This window comes from Phyllosticta citribraziliensis, assembly GCF_038025025.1.
Source record: "Phyllosticta citribraziliensis strain CPC 17464 chromosome Unknown J3D65scaffold_17, whole genome shotgun sequence".
Classification (NCBI taxonomy): Eukaryota; Fungi; Ascomycota; class Dothideomycetes; order Botryosphaeriales; family Phyllostictaceae; genus Phyllosticta; species Phyllosticta citribraziliensis.
Window position 1 is genome coordinate 1 of NW_027117354.1, and position 21500 is coordinate 21500.

General features: G+C 55.0%; 8 protein-coding genes across 8 annotated transcripts; 4 read left to right on the forward strand and 4 right to left on the reverse strand.

Moving 5' to 3' along the window:
• The first annotated feature begins 2266 nt into the window (after positions 1-2266).
• J3D65DRAFT_175248 (uncharacterized protein) lies at positions 2267-3871 on the forward strand. The gene has a single exon (XM_066794290.1). The coding sequence runs from the start codon at positions 2387-2389 to the stop codon at positions 3713-3715; it is 1329 nt and encodes a 442-aa protein (XP_066649788.1). The 5' UTR covers positions 2267-2386; the 3' UTR covers positions 3716-3871.
• Positions 3872-3888: 17 nt separating this feature from the next.
• J3D65DRAFT_642778 (uncharacterized protein) lies at positions 3889-6134 on the reverse strand. Its single transcript, XM_066802026.1, has one exon. The coding sequence runs from the start codon at positions 5945-5947 to the stop codon at positions 4028-4030; it is 1920 nt and encodes a 639-aa protein (XP_066649789.1). The 5' UTR covers positions 5948-6134; the 3' UTR covers positions 3889-4027.
• A 1997-nt stretch (positions 6135-8131) lies between these two features.
• On the reverse strand, positions 8132-9652 carry J3D65DRAFT_648735 (histidine phosphatase superfamily; the record flags this gene model as incomplete). The annotated part of the gene is made up of 2 exons (XM_066802407.1): positions 8132-9569; positions 9621-9652. The coding sequence occupies 2 exons, from the start codon at positions 9650-9652 to the stop codon at positions 8132-8134; spliced, it is 1470 nt and encodes a 489-aa protein (XP_066649790.1).
• A 1138-nt stretch (positions 9653-10790) lies between these two features.
• Positions 10791-12612, forward strand: J3D65DRAFT_175260 (amino acid/polyamine transporter I). The gene is made up of 2 exons (XM_066794291.1): positions 10791-11149; positions 11202-12612. Exons 1-2 carry the CDS (start codon positions 10876-10878, stop codon positions 12530-12532), a joined length of 1605 nt encoding a protein of 534 aa, XP_066649791.1. The 5' UTR covers positions 10791-10875; the 3' UTR covers positions 12533-12612.
• A 292-nt stretch (positions 12613-12904) lies between these two features.
• Positions 12905-13583, reverse strand: J3D65DRAFT_175273 (uncharacterized protein). Its single transcript, XM_066794292.1, has one exon. The coding sequence runs from the start codon at positions 13492-13494 to the stop codon at positions 12985-12987; it is 510 nt and encodes a 169-aa protein (XP_066649792.1). The 5' UTR covers positions 13495-13583; the 3' UTR covers positions 12905-12984.
• Positions 13584-15222: 1639 nt separating this feature from the next.
• On the reverse strand, positions 15223-17081 carry J3D65DRAFT_562626 (auxin efflux carrier superfamily protein-like protein; the record flags this gene model as incomplete). Its single annotated transcript, XM_066797573.1, has 4 exons — positions 15223-15295; positions 15352-16532; positions 16581-16750; positions 16802-17081. The coding sequence occupies 4 exons, from the start codon at positions 17079-17081 to the stop codon at positions 15223-15225; spliced, it is 1704 nt and encodes a 567-aa protein (XP_066649793.1).
• A 642-nt stretch (positions 17082-17723) lies between these two features.
• J3D65DRAFT_175289 (Pbs2-type MAP kinase) lies at positions 17724-20132 on the forward strand. The gene is made up of 2 exons (XM_066794294.1): positions 17724-19503; positions 19553-20132. Exons 1-2 carry the CDS (start codon positions 17872-17874, stop codon positions 19958-19960), a joined length of 2040 nt encoding a protein of 679 aa, XP_066649794.1. The 5' UTR covers positions 17724-17871; the 3' UTR covers positions 19961-20132.
• Positions 19941-20989, forward strand: J3D65DRAFT_175278 (uncharacterized protein). The gene has a single exon (XM_066794293.1). It carries the CDS (start codon positions 20304-20306, stop codon positions 20865-20867), a length of 564 nt encoding a protein of 187 aa, XP_066649795.1. The 5' UTR covers positions 19941-20303; the 3' UTR covers positions 20868-20989.
• Positions 20990-21500: the final 511 nt, after the last annotated feature.

Here is a 21500-nt window from a genome sequence, read left to right on the forward strand (position 1 = left end):
TGGCCCTAGTACTCGCATAGGCGCGTGTATACCTATTATAATATTACTAATACCCTTAACTCTATACTTTAGTAGGGGGTAGATAAGGGTATTACTTTTAACTAAGAAAAGTTAGAGCTTATCTACTTTACTAAGAGATAGTAAGATACTTATAGGGAGCTACCCTAGATTATATACTATAAGTATAAGGTCTAATACCTATTAGATAAGCCCTTCCTTTACTAGTTAGGAGTTTACTTTAATAGGAGACTTACCTTCTCCTACTATATTACTACCTAGATAAATAATACTAGATATATTACCTAGGCCCTATATAGCCTTAGGAAAACTACCTATAGTACCCCTTTTATTCTTATCTACTAGGCTATTATTACCTATATCCTTTTAGTAGCCTACTATACTAGTAAAGTCTAGTAGTATAGGTTATTCTATCTTAATAAATATAGTAATACTATTCCTAATAAGGTTACTAACCTTATCTTTAAACTTTAGATTATAGTTAATAAGGGGGCCTAAGTAGTCCTCCCTATCTATAAGACTATTCTAGAGGTAGTTCTTATAAGGGAGGCTAGCCTCTACTCTATAAAAGTTAAGCTTAAATACTACTCCTATATAGCTACCCTCTAGGTCTACTACCTTAACTATTATTACCCCCTATAAGAATAATATAGGTCCCTCTCTTTAAATAAAGCCCCCTAAACCTACCTTAGCCTCTACCTTTATAACCTTCCCCTAGTTAAATAGCTTAATCTACTTTCTAACCCCCCTTAGGCCTCTATTACCCCTACCTTAATACTTCTCCTAATCTTTAACTAGTACTAACTAGTAGTCTATACTAATAGGTCCTATTTTAAGAATAACTACCTTAGTACTAGTACCTCTATCTAGTAGTTTAATTATAAAATTACCTAGTACTTAGCTACTATCCCCCCTTTAGGGGATACTTTTATAGCTAAGATAAGAGCTACTCTTATAAGTACCTAACTTACCTTATCTTACCCCCTTACTAGGATAACTACTAACCTTTAGCTCCTTACTAACTATAAGTAGATAGTAGATAGATACTATTTAGTAGCTTTTTATCTACTCTATAATAACTTCTAGGAAATTTATTAGATTAGTAAATACTAGTATTATATAAGATAAGAGGCTAGGATAACTCTTAGGTACCTTTTTATCTACTATATCCTAGGCTACTCTAGTAACCTAGGGAATAAGAAGGCCTATAATCTTATTATCTAAGTAGCTTATAAATTATAGGATATATACCCCCCCCCTTAATTACTTCCTTTATTATAAAGTAACTATATAGCTCTAATAACTACTAGACCTCTTACTCTACTCTTACTAGATATAAAGAGCCCTAGCCTCCTATACTAGCTAGGATTTTAATATAAGGTCTATACCCTTACTAGAGCTCTTACTACTTAGATAGGTACTTTAGTACCTATATACTACCTAGACTAGCTATAGGGACTTTACTATATACTACTAGTAGTTTTACTACCTATAACTATAAAGAGGAGAAGACCTCCTTCTACTTCTATAGATACTATTATACCTAACCCCTCTACCCTAGAATTAGGAGAGAAGGAGAGGATATAGTAGCTATAAGTAAACTTCTAGATACCTCTAATAATACTAAGGAATTTACTATCTAGGTAGACTATATCTAGTTCTTCTAGTAATTCTATAACCTATAGTAATATTCTTAACCTACCCTTATATCTTTTATTTATTCTCTTTTATTACTATAAAACTACCTATATTATAAATATAATATAAAAATACTAGTAGGAAGGACTTATTACCCCCTACTCTATTATATAGTATAGTAGTTAGCTATACTATAGACCTTTATAACTAGTTAGGTATAGTACTATATATCCTAGAAGGGATAGCCCTTACTTAAGCCTTAGCTAAGCGGGGTACTTAGCATTAAATAGAATTAATCAATCAATTAAAGCATGCATTCTTCGCAACTCTGGGATCAGAGGTCATATTTGGAGATGCGACGGACTGGAAGCACCCGTCCCGTGACCAATCTTCGTCGTGGCCAGAGACTGCCGCACTTCGTTCCTACATGTACGGTACACAACCAGCAAGCTGGAGCCCAGAGCGGTCTTTGTTCAACGAGACTGTCCTAGACACTGGGATGAAGATGCATGCCAGGAACGTTTTGTACATTCCTAGCATCCCAAAGCATAAGGGTCTCACGGCGATGATGTCGCTGGTGCTGTCCTAGCGCCTTCCCGAAGTTGCACCAATGACGTCAAGCCCCTGGCATGCGAGGTACAGGTAATTCTGCATAAAGTCCAGAACTAACTGAACCGCAACACAAACCATACAACCACTACCAGTCACACCCTCCTCAACTACAAACACCATGGCCGAGATCGCAACGGGCGCGCTAGTCGCCGAGCAAGTCATTTCAACCACCGTCGAAGGCGGCCTTGTCGCTGGCTATGCCATTGCTCAACCAACCGTCCCGCTGAAAGCCAGTTTGAAGAGAGTAGCAGTGAGCGAGCTCATCCGCCGCCAATGGCACAGCATCAACGTCATCGACGGCAAAGCTTACGTCTTTGGCGGCATCACCCACGACGGACTTCTCGCTGGAAACGAAATGCATCAGATCACGCTGCCGGGAGCAAAGCACACCAACGGTCTCGACTACCATGCAGTACCCGCAATAGGCAGCGCAGACGACTCTCCGGTCCCTTCACCTCGCGCCGGCCACTCGGCCGTGGTGGCAGGAGCAAAGATTGTCATTTGGGGCGGCCGGGATGAGCACGGCAATTCGTTGAATGGAGAAGCGCCTCAACTCTGGATCTTCGACACGACAACCTTGCGATGGAGCCATACTCCGGTGCCAGACGGACCCAGAGACTCGCAATTCCACCACGGCGCAGCCCTCTGGCGTGGAAACCAGCTGGTCGTGTACGGGGGATTCAGCAAGCCAGCAGGTGCCGCAGACTTGCGCACTCTGCCCAGTCTCAGCACCATCGACATCGAAACGGGCGGTTGGCAGTCTCATGCGGATCAAACTTTGTCCCCAATCACTCCTCCATCTGCCATTGCTGTCGTTGAGGACAAGGTGTACACCGTAGGAGCTGGTGATCGCTTCCAGTCGCCCGTCCACGTCTACGACCTGGCATCCACTACGACTGCGAACAAAGACATTGCTTCGGCGACGTGGACTACGATCCAAGTTCCTGCGAACCCGCTCGTTCAAAGCCCTTCGACTCCTCGTTCAGGAGCCGGCCTGCTCCCCGTCTCTACTGGACACGGCCGTCACTATCTACTCTACTTGTTCGGCCAGGCTGCCAGCAGCACCAAGACCACCAGCCCTTCCGATGCCCAGCTCAGCCAAGCTGCCACCGCTGATACCGATTCCGACTCGAACACCTTCGCCAATCCAGATTCTCCAAATTCGTCGCTCTTGTATTCGTTCCAGCTCCCCTCGCACGGCACGTCGCTGGCTGCAGCCAAGGACGGCGCGCGTGACGTCGTCGGACTTGACAGTGGGGCCGCAGCGTGGGCAGAGGTCGACATTGCACTGCCAACTGAGGAGTATGCTCACGAGGGCAAGGCCCATCCAGGTCCACGGGCCAACTTTGCGTGTGCCAACGTCAATGACAAGACTGTCGTGATCTGGGGAGGTGTCGATGCCAGGGGCGTGGTTGAAGGAGATGGATGGATCATTGGCATCGAGTAAGGGCAGGAGTTGAGCGAAAAGGAGTTGCAGCGGAAAAAAAGCTCTTGAGAAAGGGTGTATTTGGACGACGGGTTACGACATGAGAAAAGGCTCTTTCCAGCATAGCTGACCAAGCAGACAAAATCTTGATCCAATCACACTTCACTGCCACCTTCTCTATGGGATAATGGCACGGCAATTGGAGTTGGTCATGCTTGCAGCTAAAAGTGATACGCTAATTTTCCAGCCGGGATATGCAACAGAATTGAAAAGAAAGAGGATATAATACACAAGGAAGAAAACGTAAGGTTGAAAAGACGACGCAGCCACCAATCATTTGCCATTAATAATGTCGTCCGAGATCTTCTCCGCAAGCGCATAAATAAGAGCTGACGGATGTCCAGGCGGCAGGAAAGCAAACGCACTCGCATCGACAACCCTCAGACCATCGACGCCAATCACGCGCGCCTTGCTGTCCACAACGGCCGTCTCCTCCTCGGGCTTGCCCATGCGGCAAGTGCACGACGCGTGCATGATGGCCATGACGGAAGTGCGCAAGTTGCCCAAAATCTCGTCGTACGAGTCGACGTCGTCGCCAGGCCAGTACTCGCTGTCGGAGGCGCGGATGCTCTTTACTATGTCGGTATTCATGAGGTCGCGCATGCGGCGGTAGATGGCGACGACCATCTCCTCGTCGGCGGGGTCGGTCAGCCACATGGGGTTGAAGAGGGGCTTGTCGGCGGCGCTGTCGCTGGCCAGCGAGACGTTGCCGCGCGACTGTGGCATCAGCAGCGTGGCCAGCATCGACGCGTACTGCTTGCCGTCCTTGGGCTGCTGCGCCCACGGGATGTGGAAGTCGCCGATGTAGCCGGCCGCCGGGAAGTACTCGATCTGCGGCCAGTCGGCCGGGTACGCGTCGAGGCGGTCCCGCGTCGATTGCGACAGATTGGCCGACTCGGGGAAGCGCTCCCAGGCCAGCATCTCGGCCACGTTGTTGGTGAGCGGCCCCGTGGCGCTGGCGGCGTACTCGGCCACGACGGCCGCCAGCTTGACCGGGTTCGCCAGCACGGCGTCGAGCGTGTCGATGGTGACTTCGTACGCGGGCCCGAAGATGAGGTGGTCCGACAGGTTTTGGCCCACGCCGGGCCGGTCGACGAGCACTTCGATGCCGTGCTCCTCGAGATGCGCGGCGGGACCGATGCCCGACAGCATGAGCAGCTGCGGCGAGTGCAGCGCGCCGGCCGACAGGATGACTTCCTTGGTCGCGTTGATCTGGTACGAGAGGAGGCCGTTGACGCCCGTGGCGGGCTGGACCTGCACGCCGTACGCCTTCTTGTTCTCGTCGAACAAAATCTTGGTCGCCTGGGTTCCGGTAAAGACCTTGAGATCTCCCTTCAAGCCGCTGTCACGCGCCTTGTAGATCCACTGCGCTGAAGTCGAGCGCGTCATGGTCTTTGCGTCGACCGTCAGCTGTGCGTAGTGCCAGCCGTCGAGCTCGCCCTGGTCGTAGGTTCCGGTGATGTTGACGCCAAACGTCTCGAACGCTTTGGCTGCGTAGCTCTGCCATGACCACGAGTAGGCAGGGTACGTGACTTGGATGGCGCCGTCCTCGTTGTTCTCGATGAAGTCACTTTCCGAGTACAGCGTGGTGGCGTTTTCGGGGCGCGTCTCCGTATTGGGCGGCGTAAAGTTCATGCTCTTCTTGAAGTACGGGAGGAAAGAGTCGAACTGGTAGCTCTCATCGCCGACGGCCTTGGCCCATTCGTCGAGAGATCCTTTGCTGGGCCGGTGGTGCAGCATAAAGTTGAGAGCAGAGGAGCCACCGAGACACTTGCCCTGCGGATAGTGCATCTCCCTCCCGGCTGCTCCCGGCTGAGGCGTCGTCGTGAAGACGTAGTCGACGGTGGGTATCGAGTCCAAGGGATTGCTTCCAATGCCGATGATGCCGCCCAAGGGTGCTGGTCCAACGACAGGCTTCCCCACCTCGAAGGAGCCTCCGACTTCGATGACGGCGACCGAGTTTCCCGCTTCGGCCAGCCGGTATGCCATGGTGTTGCCGCCAGTTCCTCCTCCTATGACCACATAGTCGAATGATTGGACCTCGCCCAATGTGCCCGCCAATGTTCCCAGAGACGTTTCGACTAGACTTGAGAGATCGGTCCAGATGCTGTCGGTGATGGGATCCAAAATCGGATCGAGCAATGGGGCCGCCGCGGCGGATCCCACGAGCAGACTTGCAGCAGATAACCGCATGGCTGCTTTCCAAGACTGGTCCACTCTCAAGGTAGTCGTGTATTTTCTGGTTATGGTTATAGGAAGAAAGACAAACTTGTTTATGCCCAAGGTTGTTGACTTTTAGGCCACTGCCAACTAGTCAACAGGGGAGTTTTACCATTATATGGAGCAGATGGGGAGGTCTCCTCTATTTCGGAACCACCCCATCCCGGAGCAGGTACTCGTAGCGAAAGGGGCAGCGCGGGGAGTCCTCATGAGGAAAGTGTGTGAGTTCGAATTGCATCCCACGACTCGTACCCGCAACGCCGCAGCGAACATCACAATCCACAGTTTCCGCGTGTCTGGAGCCAGGGTACGGCGGTTCCCTGCAGTCGTCCTGCAAGTGACTGTCCATCGGCTCCACCAATTCCCTGTTCCTGATCCCACTCCTCGCCGCGACGGCAGCGAGGTGACTGGGGCGAGAAGACGGCACATATACACAGAATGCTCCTCACCAGAATCACCAAGACTTCCACCGACACTTCCTTTTTGCTCGTCACACAGTTGCTCCGGAGGACCTACGGCTCGCCTTGCCGCACTCGTCAATGTGGCTCCTCGAATATCCGGGTCGACATGGCTCACGACCACTCCACCACAACTCTGTTCCCACCACAGCTCCCACCATGGCCCTCGCCCTGTCACTGACGCCGCGCAAACACCACGAACAAGATTGCTCTCGCCATCCGCCAACACCGTAAAGCGAAAGGGGGCCCGCCGCATTTCATCTCTCCCACGACTCGCGCCCAGCGCAGCACGACCGTGTCTCGCGGTGGAAATGGCTCCGAGCACGCATCCCATCGACCACTTCGCCCTCCACGACCCCATCTCACCGCGTCGATGCCACAACGTGCCTATACCGCTTCATTATGTGCTCTGCTTACACACACCAAGTAGAAAAGACGAAAAATGTTGATTCTGGAAATCGGAAGGGTAAACGGGGCGGCCTTGTTGGATGGTCCGCCTGGCGTTGCACGCGCGCACGCACGACTCGCTCCTCAACACCACGACTCGCCCATCCCCACTGCGATTCAGTTCGGCGCGCCGCACGTTTGTCTTGGCCGCGCGCACCGCCGCGCGCGAACATCGCAATTGTCGTCGTTGGCGCGCACCCGTCGTGCTCCGGTCTTCTTTCTCTTTGCTAATCACCATGAACGACGCCCCGTGCTCTTGACTCGCGACATGTTGCTTTTGTGGCGAAGGGTGGTTGGATGGGTGGATAGATAGGCGGATAGACGGTCCTTGGCCTGCCCGCCATGCCCCGTCTCCTGAAGGAACTGCACATTTGCGCGTTTCGTACCGTGAAGCCGTCGGGAGAGGCGGGCGATTTATTATTTGAAGCTTACCTCAAGCAGCCTGGCAGCCTGCACCCGCTTCGGTCGCAGTCGCAGTCCATCAGTCTCCGAAGTCGCGCAAAAGAACGCAAGCAAGCGACGTCCGTCTAGGCAGGCCCGTCCTCCATACAAATAAGTGCGCGACCCACGCAACCCGCCCACCCACTCCACGCGTGGGCGCGGCGAAGCGCCACTGCCCATACACCCCCCTGGCACCGAACCATCCATTGAGGCAAGAAGCAAGAGAGATCGGGTCCTAGAACGTAACGACAGGCGAGAGTATGCGTGTGAACACGGAGCGGCTCCGCTGTTGTTGCCTTTCCCCGCGTGCTGTGCCGCGTCGGATTGCGTGAGTTGTGATGCTGTGCCACAGGCGGCCCACAGCAGCAGCCCCAACTAACTACCCCGTTGCGATGTGCAGGTGGTTTTGGCCCCCTTGATTATGGTGGCTCTTTGGCGGTTAAACTTCCCTTGTTTCTGGCTTTATGGGTCGGGTCCATGAACTGGGTGTGCGATCTCATCGTCTTTGCCACAGAATGGTGTGGGAATTCTTGTGACTTCTCTACTGCTTCCTCGAATTGCCTTGAGTAGGGACCACGGCGCTCTCTACATCACAAGCTGATGTCTGTTCTCAAGGTAGCAACAAGCAACACAGAATTTGCAGGAAGACGAACAAACAAAACGTTCGGGACACGCCGTCTTTTGATAGTATGTACAGTATTCATTAACAGAGGGATCGCTCACCTACTGGGCAAGCCTCATACAAGTCTTTCTCGTCTCTGTCTCTCTTACAGAATTCTTGGGCAAGCTTTTGTTTAGACATCATCCTCAACTACTCGAAACACTGCTCCCACTTGCCCCCGCTCTTTGCAAAGTCGAGAGTCTCCAAGAATGCGCTCAACAGACACTTGCCGTCGTCGTCGGCACAAGCGAGCGGAATGACGCGGTCGTTGACGATGAACCTGACGTACTCGTCGCTGGCGTCGGCAGTATCGCTGGTGCCACTGGCATCGCTGCCGCAGACCAATTTCTCCACGTACAGACGTGAGGCGAATGACGCCGTCCAGGCAGCGCTGTACCCAGCCACGCTCGGGTCGGTTGGCTCCTGGATTTGCGTGTTGTTGAGATCAGCCGTCCGGTCGTAGAGGCCCAGAGCGAAGAAAATGGCCGTCATGTCGTTGTCGTGGCTAAAGTCTGCAAACAGCACGTCTTCGTTCCGATCCGTCGTCGGGAATGTCGACTGATTGTCGTCCAGTGTATGGTTGACTGACGTGTGGTCCTCCACATAGCGCGCGTGCGTGAGGCGCGCGATCAGCTCGTTGACATAGCCGACACCTTGTGTCGGGCCAAGGTCATCGCCAGCACCGTAGTGGTAGTACTTGCCGAGCGACTGGTAGTAGTCATACGAGCGCCACTCGTCGACAGTGAAGAGGGAACAGAATTCGGATAGGCCGCCGTTGGGCGACGAGGTAGTTGGTTGGGATGCAACGGTGAAAAATGGGCAGAGATCCATGATGTAGGACGTCTCTTTGAGTGACAGGTTGGCGCCAGGCAACTGAGAGTTGATGCGGTCTGCGATGGGTGGTAGGAAGATGTCTGTCCACGGGCCCTGACCGCGGTCGGTGATGGCATCATCGGACTCGTTCTCAAAGGCGGTGCAGAGCGCATGGGAAAGCGTGTTGTTGGAATCGGCGTCTTCGCTAATGGTCAAGATGGGATACGGATAGTCGTTGGTTCGGTTCGTCACCGATTGGCTGGGATGCGAGAAGACGTCGGCCAGCATGGCATCGTGGAAGCCGCGAGTAAAGTTGTAGCCGCTTTCAACGACGCGGGACTCATCTGAGGCGCGGACAAACAGCTTCTTGGAGCGGGCGAGGGCCTGGTAGCGCTGGTAGAACTTGTAGCCCGAGTTGTAAAGCTGGCGCTGGCCAAAGGGTGTCAATTCGTCGGCGCCGAGCGTGTATTCCAGATCTTCGAGGAATGTGATATTGCTGCCAATGTAGGATTCCGCGTTTTGCTGGATTTTTTGAATGGTCTCGTTGTAGGTCTTTGTCTTGCTGGAGGTTGGATCACGGGCCCCATGACGAGACAGTACCTGGGCAAATGTCACGGTACATTGGGATGGAACATCGGCCGAAATCTCAGAGGGAGTCGAGTAGTAAGGGCTGTATTGACCCCAGTAGTGAGAGATTTCTGGCGAGCATATGAAGCCTTTGTCGGTGTCGTCACAAAAAGTTTCGGTGTTGTCGGCGTGGGCCCACTTCAGGTAACTGATGAGCAGTCAGTTTGCAGTTTCGAGTCGAGTATAAGAGGGGCCTTACCCGAGCAACAGGACAGCGCAAGAGATCAGCATGACGACTAAAAGATCTTGCGAGATACAAGATACGGGAGCGCTGCGACTGCGAGAAGAGCAGTCGGAGCAGCGCTCCGCCGAGTTTAAATGGGCAAAGTCGCATCTCGAGCAGCGCAACTTCTCCGACATCGTTAAGAGGTACGGGTCGGTAGTCCTTCCTGTCGCAGACGAGCGGAGTCCTGTCGAGACCATTTAGGCGGGTGGTTCCCAAAGTGGCCCGCTAGAAGTTTGCACGTGCAGCAAGGGCCAGAATGATTGGGTGTTGAAAAGGTTCAGCGGGCGAGCAGCTACGGGCGTCTTAGCCACGGGTGAATGGTCACGGTCGAGAGGGTTGATGAGAGCAATCGACTCCATGGCGACAAAGGCCCCTGAGCAACGGCATGAGGTGGAGAGGCGAGCTGGAGGGTACGAGAGCAAGGACTGCTTGGCGAGGGAACCGGGAAGAGTGAAACGAGGAGCGGAGGAGGAGGGTTGGCAGTGGCTGGGGTGAGGCTGTGGTGGTGTGGCGGAGGAACTGCAGCCTGAGGCAAAAGATGGAAAAGTCATGTGATGGAGCATGTGACAAGACATGTGACCTTCCCGCTTACTCACCATCCCCTTCGTAAGCGACTGACAGCGCGAAAGCTGATTGGGAGCTCGGGGCAGCGGGGCCAACCGGCGTCAGGTCCCGTCGTGATAAGAGCCGCCGAGACTCCAAGACAAGCCGCGCCCTACCATTCCAAGATAAGCCTTCTGCACTCTATCTCGCCCTATGCTAAACCTGCCCTTCCGAGTATGGCGCCTGTCGACGATCCGCGTGGCTGCGGGACGGCCAGAAAAATGTGTCGAATGCAACCTCGCCCATCTGGACCCTCAACACCATGTCCAGCCATGCCCCAAGTCTCCCCGCGCACCTGTCGAAAAAAACCTGGAGACGTCCCTCGGTTCCCCGGGGAAAAGTCCACATTTTCCCACCGGCCTTTGCCCCTTCGGTCTTGCAAATGACCGCTGATTGGACTGTGCGTGCGGGCGCTCTTCGTCATACCGTAATACATAGCTAATGCCATCACCAAACCCACAGATACAATCCACTCCTCGCCCTTTGCGCCCGTAGCGCCGGTATCTGTGCTGGACCCTGCCCCAGCTGTGCGTTGGACCAAATATTTACTTGCTGCTATTCCAACAACGCCTCGAAGCAGTCATTCCACCTCTCGTCCCTCCCGCCCCAGCCGCCTGTCAGAGCCATGGCCAGAACCCCGGAGCTCACCGCCGACGAGCTGAAGCTCGAGTCCCTGGGCCACAAGGGCGAGCTCAAGCGTCAATTTTCCTTTCTGTCCATGTTGGGCCTGGCATTTGCCATTCTCAACTCCTGGACCGCTCTCTCCGCTTCCCTCTCCCTAGCCCTCCCCAGTGGAGGCAGTGTTGCGGTAGTCTGGGGTCTCGTCGTTGCTGGGTTCTGCAATCTCTGCCTTGCTGCTTCGTTGGCCGAGTTCCTGTCCGCCTATCCCACGGCCGGAGGTGAGTGTCCAGGAAGAATCCGTCGCCTCAAACTCGTCACTGACTGATTTAGGTCAATATCACTGGGTTGCAGTTATTGCGTGGAAAAGAACCGTGCCTGCCTTGTCATGGATTACGGGCTGGATCAACTGCTTTGGCTGGATTGCCCTGGTCTGCACCGGAGGCCTTTTGGGTAGCCAGCTTCTTGTTGGACTCATCGCCCTATACCACCCATCCTACGAGGCCCAGTCGTGGCACCAGTTCCTGATCTACATTGCCTACAACGTCATTGCTTTCCTCCTCAACGCCTTTGCCAACTCGGCCCTTCCGCACATCAACAAGGCCGCCATCAGCTGGTCCATTGCTGGCTTCGCCATCATCTGCATCACCATCCTGGCCTGCGCGTCGCCCAACTACTCCACTGGAAACTTTGTTTTCGGCAACTGGATCAACAGCACCGGCTGGCCCGATGGTATTGCATGGCTTCTGGGTTTGCTCCAGGGTGGCCTCGGCGTCACGGGCTACGATGCCGTGGCCCACATGATTGAGGAGATCCCCAACGCCTCCGTCGAGGGACCCAAGATCATGATCTACTGCGTCCTCATTGGCACTGGTACCGGATTCGTCTTCCTCGTCTGCCTGCTCTTCGTCGCCGGCAACATCAACGAAGTCATCGAGTCGTCGGCCGGACCGCTGCTCCAAATCATCTTCAACGCGACGCAAAACCGCGCCGGCGCCACCTGCCTGCTCATCTTCCCGCTCGTCTGCATGCTCTTCGCCACCATCTCCATCATGACGACCAGCAGCCGCATGATCTACGCTTTTGCGCGCGACGGCGGTCTCCCCATTTCGCGGCACCTGGCCAAGGTGCACCACTCGCTGGACATTCCGCTCAACGCCCTCATCTTCAGCACCGGCTGGGTCATCGTCTTCGGCTGCATCTTCCTGGGATCGAGCTCGGCCTTCAACGCCATCACGGCGGCCTCGGTCGTCGCGCTGGGCGTGTCGTACGGCATGCCGGTCGCCATCAACTGCATGCGCGGGCGCAAGATGCTGCCGCCGCGCAGCTTCACGATGCCCGAGCCGCTCGCGTGGGCCGCCAACCTGATCGGCGTCGCGTACGTCATCGTCACGACGGTGCTGTTCGTCTTCCCGCCCGAGCTCCCCGTGTCGGGCTCCAGCATGAACTACTGCGTCGTCGTCTTCGCCATCGTCGTCATCATCTCGCTCATCACGTGGATCTTTGACGGCGCGAAGAACTACACGGGCCCCAAGCTCGACGAGGGCCTCGAGGTGCTCGAGGTGGCCAAGACGCGCGGCTCCGAGGAGGAAAGCGCCGATTCGAAGGCGTTTAGTGGTGGTGCGGGTGATAGCAAAGCTGCTGAGGCTGCGCTTGAGGTTTGATGGCGTTGCTTTCTTCTCATGACTTTTTCATCTTTTCCCATTTTTTCTTTGGCGTTTTCCCGTTACGCGCGCACGCTCGCATTTTGACGACACGATGCTCCCTAGCATGGCCCGGCACAAAGCGTTGGATCACTGCATTTTGCACGGCGGGCGGCGGCGCTCACACATACACATACACACAAAGGTATGTAGTATAGTGTACAAATTGCATCATCATCATCACGTACTGTAGATACCCACATATACAACAAGCATTGTAAATACACACAACCATGTATGCACCGTACGAATCAACATCAGACGTGTACCTAAACAAGAGATGCACTTCCCTTCCTTCCGCGCCACCGCCACCCAAGCCCTGGGCGCAGCAGCAGGCACACCGCCCGCCCGCCCGTCCGCCCGCAGACTTGGTTTCCATCAAACACGTCGCGTGCGCACGCGCATACACGCGGCTAGCAGTAGCTGAGCTGCATGTAGCATGTATCAGGTGGGTAGGTAAGGTAGGTAGGTAGGGAGGCAGAGTCGACGCGGCATCCGTCATTGACATACATACGCGCGCATGTAGACAACAGGACAAAACGCCGTTTGTTTGGTTTCACACCGCCCCGTCGCGCGCGAAAAATTAGCTTGTCTGGCTGGTGGGGAAACAGGAAATGAGAAACAGCCTGAGAAATGCGCGGGGTGGCGGTGAGGTGAGTGGCTGGTGGTGGGAAGGATGTTGGTACAGTGGGAGGGGGGTAAAGGGTAAGGGTGAGAGTGACGATGAGAGAAAGGCAGCTTGGGCGGACTGAAGAGGTACCAGGTAAGTCGGTAGGTAAGAAACAGGCAGACTGAAGATACAGAGATATGCCTCCGCACATTACAGCAGAGAAACTTCCGTACACGACATGAAACAGAACCTCAACACCACAGCCATCGTCCACCACACACCTCTTCTCTGGTCTGTCGCGTGCCCCATGCATACACACATCAACCCCAACCCCAAGCCACCATCCATCCACCCTTCGACAGACAAACGCATCTGCTATCCCCGTCCAGCAACTACGCACGCGACAGCCAAGGCGATGCGGCGACGCCTGCGCACTAAATGATGACCAAATAACCTAGCCAAGCAGCCAAGCGCCCAGCATGAGAGACAGACAGACAGACAGACAGACAGACAGACAGACAGACGGACAGACAGGTTGGCAAGTAAGCAAGCAAGCAAGCAAGCAAGCAAGCAAGCACGCACATACATTCGTCATCTATGTAGGTAGGTAGATAGCGTGGGTAAGCCAAGCCAGACCAACCAGTTTGAAAAGAAAAAAAAAAATTTGTATCTCGAGGGTATTAAGCGTATCTCTAACCGCACACGCAGGCGTATCTGTATCTGTATCTGTATATGTACCAATCATCAACGCAGTCGAAAACACCCATGAATCCAAACGCACCGTCTGTCTATTTTTCGGGTTGAAGTTCTGGCAAAGGACCGGCATGTACGCAGACGCAGCGGAGGACCAAGCAGCCAAGCAAACCCGAATCGACCCAAGCCATCTCTCGTGCGAGCCGCATGGCGCGCCCAGCGACAAGGCGCGACGAGACGCGCCGCGCCGGCCGTGTCTGCCAGTTGTCCGTCTGTCAACCTGCGAGACAGCAAGCAAGCAAGCAAGCAAGCCTGCCTCCGTCCCCTTGGCAAACCGTCGCCGAGCCAGGTGCAGATCCATAGGATGGTGCCCCCACGCGACGGACAGACAGACGGACGGACGCCGCTGCGGCTGGAAAAGGCAGGGAGGGGGAAGAAGAAGAAAGCGAAGAAAAGAAAAGAAAAGGACGCAAGAGACAAGAAAACAACGCCACAACACCGCACTAAAAGGAAGCGAACAAGCAAGCATGGACCGTATCAATCATCGCATTCGTTGCCCAGCAAGCAGGCATATGTTCTTCGGATTCGGACGCGAACTTGTCTATCCACCACCACCGCCGCCGCCGCTGCCGCCGCCACGCCCACGGCATGCGCGCGCGCAATCGACCGTCTCAGTCTTGTGTATGTATCGTATCAAACTCGACAAAAAGGGACTTTTCTTTTGGAGGGGGTTTGCCCTCAGCTTCTCTCATCTTGTTTTTTTGGTTGTTCGGTGTTGTTGTTGTTGTAGTTGCTTGAAGCGCGTTGAGCCAGCCGCGGGGCGATAGAGAAAAGGAAGAGTAGGTAGAGATGGAAAGCTGACAGCATTTCTGCCATGGCTGCCGTCATCGCCGCTGCTGACCAATCTGAAGCAGAGCTGAAGAAACCTGCTTGATTGACTTGGTGACCCGCGGCCCAGTTGGTCTTTTCTTTTTGTGCAACCCCCAACCCACCACCGACCCAACGGCTGAAACGCAGGCCAAACCGAAAACGTTTGTTCCAAACCCATCAACAGCCCAGACACCAGTTTCCCGAAACCTGTTGCGCCTTGCTAAAACGTCGTGTGTGTATCGCGTGCGGGGAGAAAAACAACAAATTGGCTGAAGCCGTTCAAAACTAATACAGACTGAAGAGCACAAGCGAAAGGCGGGAGCCCGTGGTTAGTGGCTGAGCATAAAGTCTCAGTCATGCACGCATGGAAGAGCGATGAGCGGTATCACAAGCGGTGTGATCGGCTCTGCAGGTCCGATATGGCGTGCCGCGGCGCGACGGCTCAGGAAACACAGTCAACGTCCGCCTGTGGCGCAGCTTAGCTGGCGCCAACGGACCACTCGACGACCTCGAGCGCAAGCATGACGAGGATAAGCGTCGAAGGCAAAATCCTGAAAGTGGGCGGTTAGCAGCTGGATTGCATGTAGTACAGGGGTGCAAAGCTTACCACACGACGTAGCTCTGGAACAAAAGCTTGCTCATCGCCCCCATGTAGACGTTGTTGAGCTGGCAGATCTGGGCCAATTGCAACGCGCTCGGGGCGCCTGTGAGCAAGAAGCAGACAATCATGAAGATCGGGTCGTCGATGATGCTCACGGGAGCGTACTTGGCCAAGACTGCCAAGATGGGAGCCATGACTATCGTCGGTAGTACCATGCGGCTCACCAGCGAAGCAATTAGCAGCTTCTTCTCGTCCTTGGCATCCACGAGGTCCTGGGCCGTCTCCTTGGGCAGGGTGTTGCGTGCGAGGTTGGCGCCAAGCACAACCAGAATGAGGGGTACAGCAACGCCTCCTGACTGCTTGACGGCGCGGGTGACGGAGTTGTTGATAAAGGTTCCGGGGTCGAAAAAGAGGTGCTGAAGAGGAGGCACAGAGGCGACAATCAATGCGGCGAGCATAGCCCACAGGGGTGGGTTCATAAACTCCCAGAGACCGCGGAGAAATCTGCCCATGCCAGCCGAAATCGCAGACAGAACCTTTTGAACGGGCTTGGGGAAAGATTCGAAGAGGGATCGGAAGGCGGTGGAGACGGCATCCGACATGGTGGCAAACTTTTGCTTGATGTATTGTTTGGCGGACTTGGTCTTTGTGCGGCGGTTGAAGGACACGGCGGGCAAATCTTCTGAGTGATGACGGTGGCCGCCCAAGTTTCCAGGTCCATCTTGGACAGCGTTTCCGTTGGTGGGTGTCGGGTTGGCTTTGCCGTTGATATGTCCCTCGTTGGATATCACCGAGTCTTGGTCGTCGTCCTTCTTCACCGGGGTGATGCTGCCAGAGGCAAATGTGGAGTCTGGCTGCAAGTGTCCGTCGTCTTGGCCATTGTCTTCGTCTTCCAAAAGGTTGCGACGTTCAATCGAGGCCGAATCTTCGTAATCGCCATTTTCCAGAGAAGCAGAAGCACCCATATCTTCGTCGTCATATTCGCTGGCAGGCCTCAACAGAACCTGATATCCCCAAGTCCACCTCACAAGCTGGCCGAGCTGTTGGAAAATGAGCAGGTACAAGATTCCGCGGGCGCCGACTTCGTCATCATTGTCGCCAGGAACCTGGTCCCAGTGGAGGCCTTGGATGGTCTTGGAGAGGGAGAGGACGAGCGAGATGGGTAGAGAATTGGAATTGGCAAAGACCTGGACAAGTTAGGAGGGGACCAATGACAGCAGGGCGGGGTTGCTCACAGCCATGGCGGTGATGAAGTTAAGAGGCCTCTTCCGCTTAAAGCCGAAGAGACGGCCGACGAGCTGGGAGGAGCCCCAAGACACCAGGGTAAGGATGACGAATATAACGGGGATAATGGCGAGATCGACCAGCTTGTCGGCGGTGAGTTGCGAGGCTAGTTTGGTGAAGACTGTTCGGTGTTAGCCGTGTTGGTGGCGCTGGATCGCAAACAAAGACGTACTCAGACAAGGTGTGAATAGTTGGACGTTGAGGTTGGCGACGAATTTCTGGGCATTTGCGTCGAACATGCCCTGGCGGGCGACGATGTAGCCGGGCAAGCTCACGCAGACGACCTCCATGACGGCCTCGAAGACGAGCAGGGTGAGGTGGAGGAAGTTTGGATGCGACGAGTGGGCTCCATTGGGCGAGGCATCAAAGGAACCGGCGGCGAGGGCAGAGTCGGGGAGGGCCATGGTCGCAAAGTCGTTTGCGGCGGGTGGCCGGTGGGCGGCGAAATGCATTTTGAGGGTTTGATTGAGATGTTGGGGTGGAGGATTCGATAGCGGCGCTGTGGGGGTTTGGTGTCGCAGAAACGGTTTGAGGGCGCGGCGCGCAAAAGCGAGAGGCGGGCGGGCCGGGTCGGCGAAGAATAGGGTACCGTAGGTCAGGCCAGTGGACAGCCAGAGGTGAGGATGATGTTGGGGGAGCGTGGAAAATAAAAAGGCGGAGCTCGAGGATCAAGACGACGGGTGAATGACCTTGTCTTGCTGCAGAGTGGCGAGGCGCGGCAGACCTTGGCAGCGTACGAGAGCCACAAGCACAGCCCACGACGACCCACGGGCGGTGACTTGGCGGATACGATGTTTTGTTTGACGTGCAGATGCAGGTTTCCAGCGGTGCCAGGGCGCAATATCATGGTTTGGACCTGGAGCCGACGCGCGGACAGGATGGATGCGATGACGGGGAATTGCTGACGTGCCTCTGATGGTGGTGATGTCCAGCCCACCTCAGGCATAGCTTCATTACGTCAGGTCCCATCCAACTTGCGGTACACTTTCTCGTCGCGCCAAGCCATTCTCATCCAACTGTAGTCAACTGAACTGAACACCCTCCTCTACCCACGCCCGTCCGCTTCGGTTCCTCTCACGCTTCTGTCCTGCTTGTCACTCGTGCTTGACAGCTCCCTCGGTCGCACCGCCACACCTCTTCAATGCTCTGACCCAATTCCTTCTCCTCCTCCTCCTCTTCACTTCTCTTCCCCACCGAACAAAGCCTCCCTCCCTCTTCCCCGACTTCTACCCCGCCCTCATCATGAGCACCCCGACCGAAGATCTCTCCGACATACCCTCCCCCCTCGAATCCCCCTCGAGCCCCGACCTCCCCTCTCCTACCTCTCCGACCGCTCACCTCTCCTCGGACCATGCCCGTCCGTCGCCTCCGCTCGGTCGCTCCGTCTCAGACGCCCCCTCGACCTTGGGCATGACCTCTTCATCGACGCCCTTGGGCAACCTCAACGCCGCGAGGCGACCCGCTCCCAAGGCTCCCCCGATTTCGAGCAGAAACAGCGGCCTCAATGTTTCGCAAGACATTCTCGCGCGCATACAAAAAGTTCACCTCGGCAGGCAGGGAGCCCCTCCCCCCAACCCCATGCGTCAGCAGCAGTCCTCCCCGGCAGTCACGTCGAGCCCTTCACCGTCCCCCGGCTTCGTCGCGAACCCTGGCGGCGTCCCAGGCAACTTCAAAATGCCCAATACTCCTGGCAAGCCATCCATCCCCCACTTTCCGTCAGCGCCCGCCATACCGAGCTTGGCCGGAACCGGTCCCAAAAAACCCTCTTTGGCTGAGAAACGCGGCATGGCTCTGCCGGGAGGCCTTCCCGGCGCAAGTCCCAATGGTGCTACTGCCAAAACGACGCCGGTCGGCAGGAAAAAGCCCGGTTTGAAGCTATCCGACATGAGCGCCCCTGCCGCGGGCCCAGCCGACAGCCAAGCAGGCCCTGCGCAACCAAACGGAGGGTCCATGATGGACAAGTATGCCGAGTACCTCGACAAGGAGACGGGGAACCTGCACTTCAAGGGCAAGGCTGTCCTGACGAACCAGGGCGTCGAGTTTGCCAGCGGCCACAGCTTCAAGATCTCGCTTGACGAGGTCGACACATTGGACGAGCTTGGCAAGGGCAACTACGGCACCGTCTACAAGGTGAGGCATAGTCGGCCCCAGATGCGGAGACCAGGGCTGGGTCTGGCTGGCAACAAAGCCCAGTCCATGCCCGTCATCTCCAATTCCCCCGTCGCCCGCAAGGTTGCCGATGCCGATGAAGCCAGCCCGACGTCGAAAATGGCCAGCGGAGGTACCGGCTTGATCATGGCCATGAAGGAAATCAGACTCGAGCTCGACGACGCCAAGTTCGCCGCAATCATCATGGAGCTCGACATTCTGCACCGCTGCATATCCCCCTTCATCATCGACTTTTACGGCGCCTTTTTCCAGGAAGGCGCCGTCTACATTTGCATGGAGTTCATGGATGGAGGCTCTATCGACAAGATATATGGCGAAGGGATCCCCGAAAACGTCTTACGTAAGATCACACTTGCAACAACCATGGGTCTCAAGTCCCTCAAAGATGACCACAACATCATACACCGCGATGTCAAGCCCACCAACATCCTCATCAACACCAAGGGCCAGGTCAAGATTTGCGACTTTGGTGTAAGCGGCAACTTGGTCGCAAGCATAGCCAAGACCAACATTGGCTGCCAAAGCTACATGGCGCCGGAGAGGATATCTAGCGGCGGCGTAGCACAAGCTGGCGCCAACCCTGGAGGTGGAACCTACAGCGTGCAGAGTGACATTTGGAGTCTGGGCTTGAGCATCATTGAATGCGCCATGGGCAGGTACCCGTACCCTCCAGAGACGTACAACAACATCTTCTCTCAATTATCGGTAAGTCGCCGTTGGCCTTTTCACAGGATGAGTACTCACCATAGCGTAGGCAATCGTGGACGGAGAGCCTCCTGATCTCCCTGAAGAGGGATTTTCAGAGGCAGCCAGGAACTTTGTCAGGGGATGTCTCAACAAGATCCCGAATCTGCGCCCGACGTACGCGATGCTACTCCAACACGCCTGGCTGGCGCCATTGTTGAAGCCAGCGACCATTACAGAAGAAGACGAAGACGAAGACGCATCGGCCTCAGGGACAGTGGATGTATCCTACCTGGGTCCGGCGGCGCCGGAAGACCCGGAGGTGGCCAACTGGGTGATAGACGCACTGGAGAAGAAGCGACTCGGCACGCTGCATCAGAGCTCGAAGCCTGCCCTACATGCGGTACCCCTCGACGCCGTGAACACAGACTCGCCGACGGAGGCTCCGCCAGGCACGGAAACAGCGGCAGCGGAGTAGTCCCGGACCCGCTCGGGCAGATGCCTTGGGTACCCAGTTGCTACGAAAACCCCTCAACGTTTGTCGACCAGCTCATTGCTTGGTCCAATCAAGCGATGACACATGGAGCCAGTCACCCCAAGCCTTGGATCACGGGCCTTGATGATGAGAAAACCGAAGACGCAACGACGGACACTCGTTATACAGAGAAGGGCACTTGAGGATTCCACAAACTATTTTACCAACCGGCCGGAGTAGCGGATCCGGACCTCGGAAGTCGACGTCCAGCACTCGGGATTTTACTTTGCCCCTTTTCTCATTCACGGAACACCTAAACGTATGGACGGGATGGGACCCGAATGGTATGGGTAGGATGACGGGAACTTCGTGCTCAGGGCAGTCAGGCGGCGGGGGGCGGCAGCATGGGAGTGTGGAACGGGGGTTGGGAAAGGGACCAGTGACATTTTTGTTCACCCAATACCTCTGTTTCTTCTCCTTTTATTGTTTCTCTCTTGTTACGATTCGACCACTTCTCCTGTCACTTGTTTTTTCTTTTTTGGCTATTGTGAAAGCATGCATTATGAGACCAGATGGGATAAGATGGGTATACACAAGCACACACACACTTTTACACTTTTACACTACTTTACAACTCTTCATACACACCACCAGACGCTTCCGACCGACCGACCGACCGACCGACACTTCATCGAACCCCGGTACGCTGCGCATACTTGGATACAGACAGAAAGACGACTGCTCCGGCTGCTACGATTATTACTACTACTACTACTACCACTCTCTCACATACATAACATACTCTCCTACCACACCACTACTACTACCACCACTACTACCACCCAACCCATCAATAAAACTCCATCAGCTTGACTTGGCTTACGCGACGTCTCTATCGCTGTTGGTCTAGATGTGCTCGCTGCTCTTCGACCGGACTAGACTATGGATAGGGCGGGGCATGTAGACGCGCAATGTCACATCTCGTGCGCTGAATTTGCTTGCTCTGCCGCCCCTCCCCTCCCCTCCTCCCCTGGCTCTTCTTCTTCTTGTTCTTGCTGTTCCTTCCTGCCTTAATGTGGTACACGGGCAGACTGGCAGCGATATAGCAGCAGCACTCTCTAGAGCGCTTGTAGAATAGTCAGGTGCCGCTCACCATGCAGCTTGCTCGCTCGCTATGGCAGCAAGACACCAAATGCCACGATGGCGATGAAAGTAAGTGTGAAAGCCACCTGCACGCCGCCATTTCGTCGCCCAGAAACAGCAAACAAATCCATTCCGCGACTCCACTCGTCGCCGCGAAGCAAGTAGGCAGGCAGGCAGGCAGGCATGGGAGCAATCACCAACTCGCACGCTGTCGGCGCGCAGCAGTGGGACGGCTCCTCAGTTGAATTGAGACGCGCTAACCCCTGGGGTCGTTCGATGGCAGCCAGCGGTGAGCACCACTGTCGTCCTGACTTACGGTACTTTCCAGTCAGTCCGCCAGCGTGATGGTCGGAGGCGGACGGACCTACTGCGCACCACCTCCACCACCACGACGCTTCTC

Bases quoted from the DNA above. Each gene is read 5' to 3' on its own strand.
- J3D65DRAFT_175289 (XM_066794294.1), top strand. From the start codon at position 17,872: ATGAGCACCCCGACCGAAGATCTCTCCGACATACCCTCCCCCCTCGAA. The intron at 19,504-19,552 runs GTAAGTCGCCGT...ACCATAGCGTAG, and splicing joins ACATCTTCTCTCAATTATCG to GCAATCGTGGACGGAGAGCC.
- J3D65DRAFT_175273 (XM_066794292.1), bottom strand. From the start codon at position 13,494: ATGCATGGGGCACGCGACAGACCAGAGAAGAGGTGTGTGGTGGACGAT.
- J3D65DRAFT_175278 (XM_066794293.1), top strand. From the start codon at position 20,304: ATGGGTAGGATGACGGGAACTTCGTGCTCAGGGCAGTCAGGCGGCGGG.
- J3D65DRAFT_175248 (XM_066794290.1), top strand. From the start codon at position 2,387: ATGGCCGAGATCGCAACGGGCGCGCTAGTCGCCGAGCAAGTCATTTCA.
- J3D65DRAFT_642778 (XM_066802026.1), bottom strand. From the start codon at position 5,947: ATGCGGTTATCTGCTGCAAGTCTGCTCGTGGGATCCGCCGCGGCGGCC.
- J3D65DRAFT_175260 (XM_066794291.1), top strand. From the start codon at position 10,876: ATGGCCAGAACCCCGGAGCTCACCGCCGACGAGCTGAAGCTCGAGTCC. The intron at 11,150-11,201 runs GTGAGTGTCCAG...TGACTGATTTAG, and splicing joins CGCCTATCCCACGGCCGGAG to GTCAATATCACTGGGTTGCA.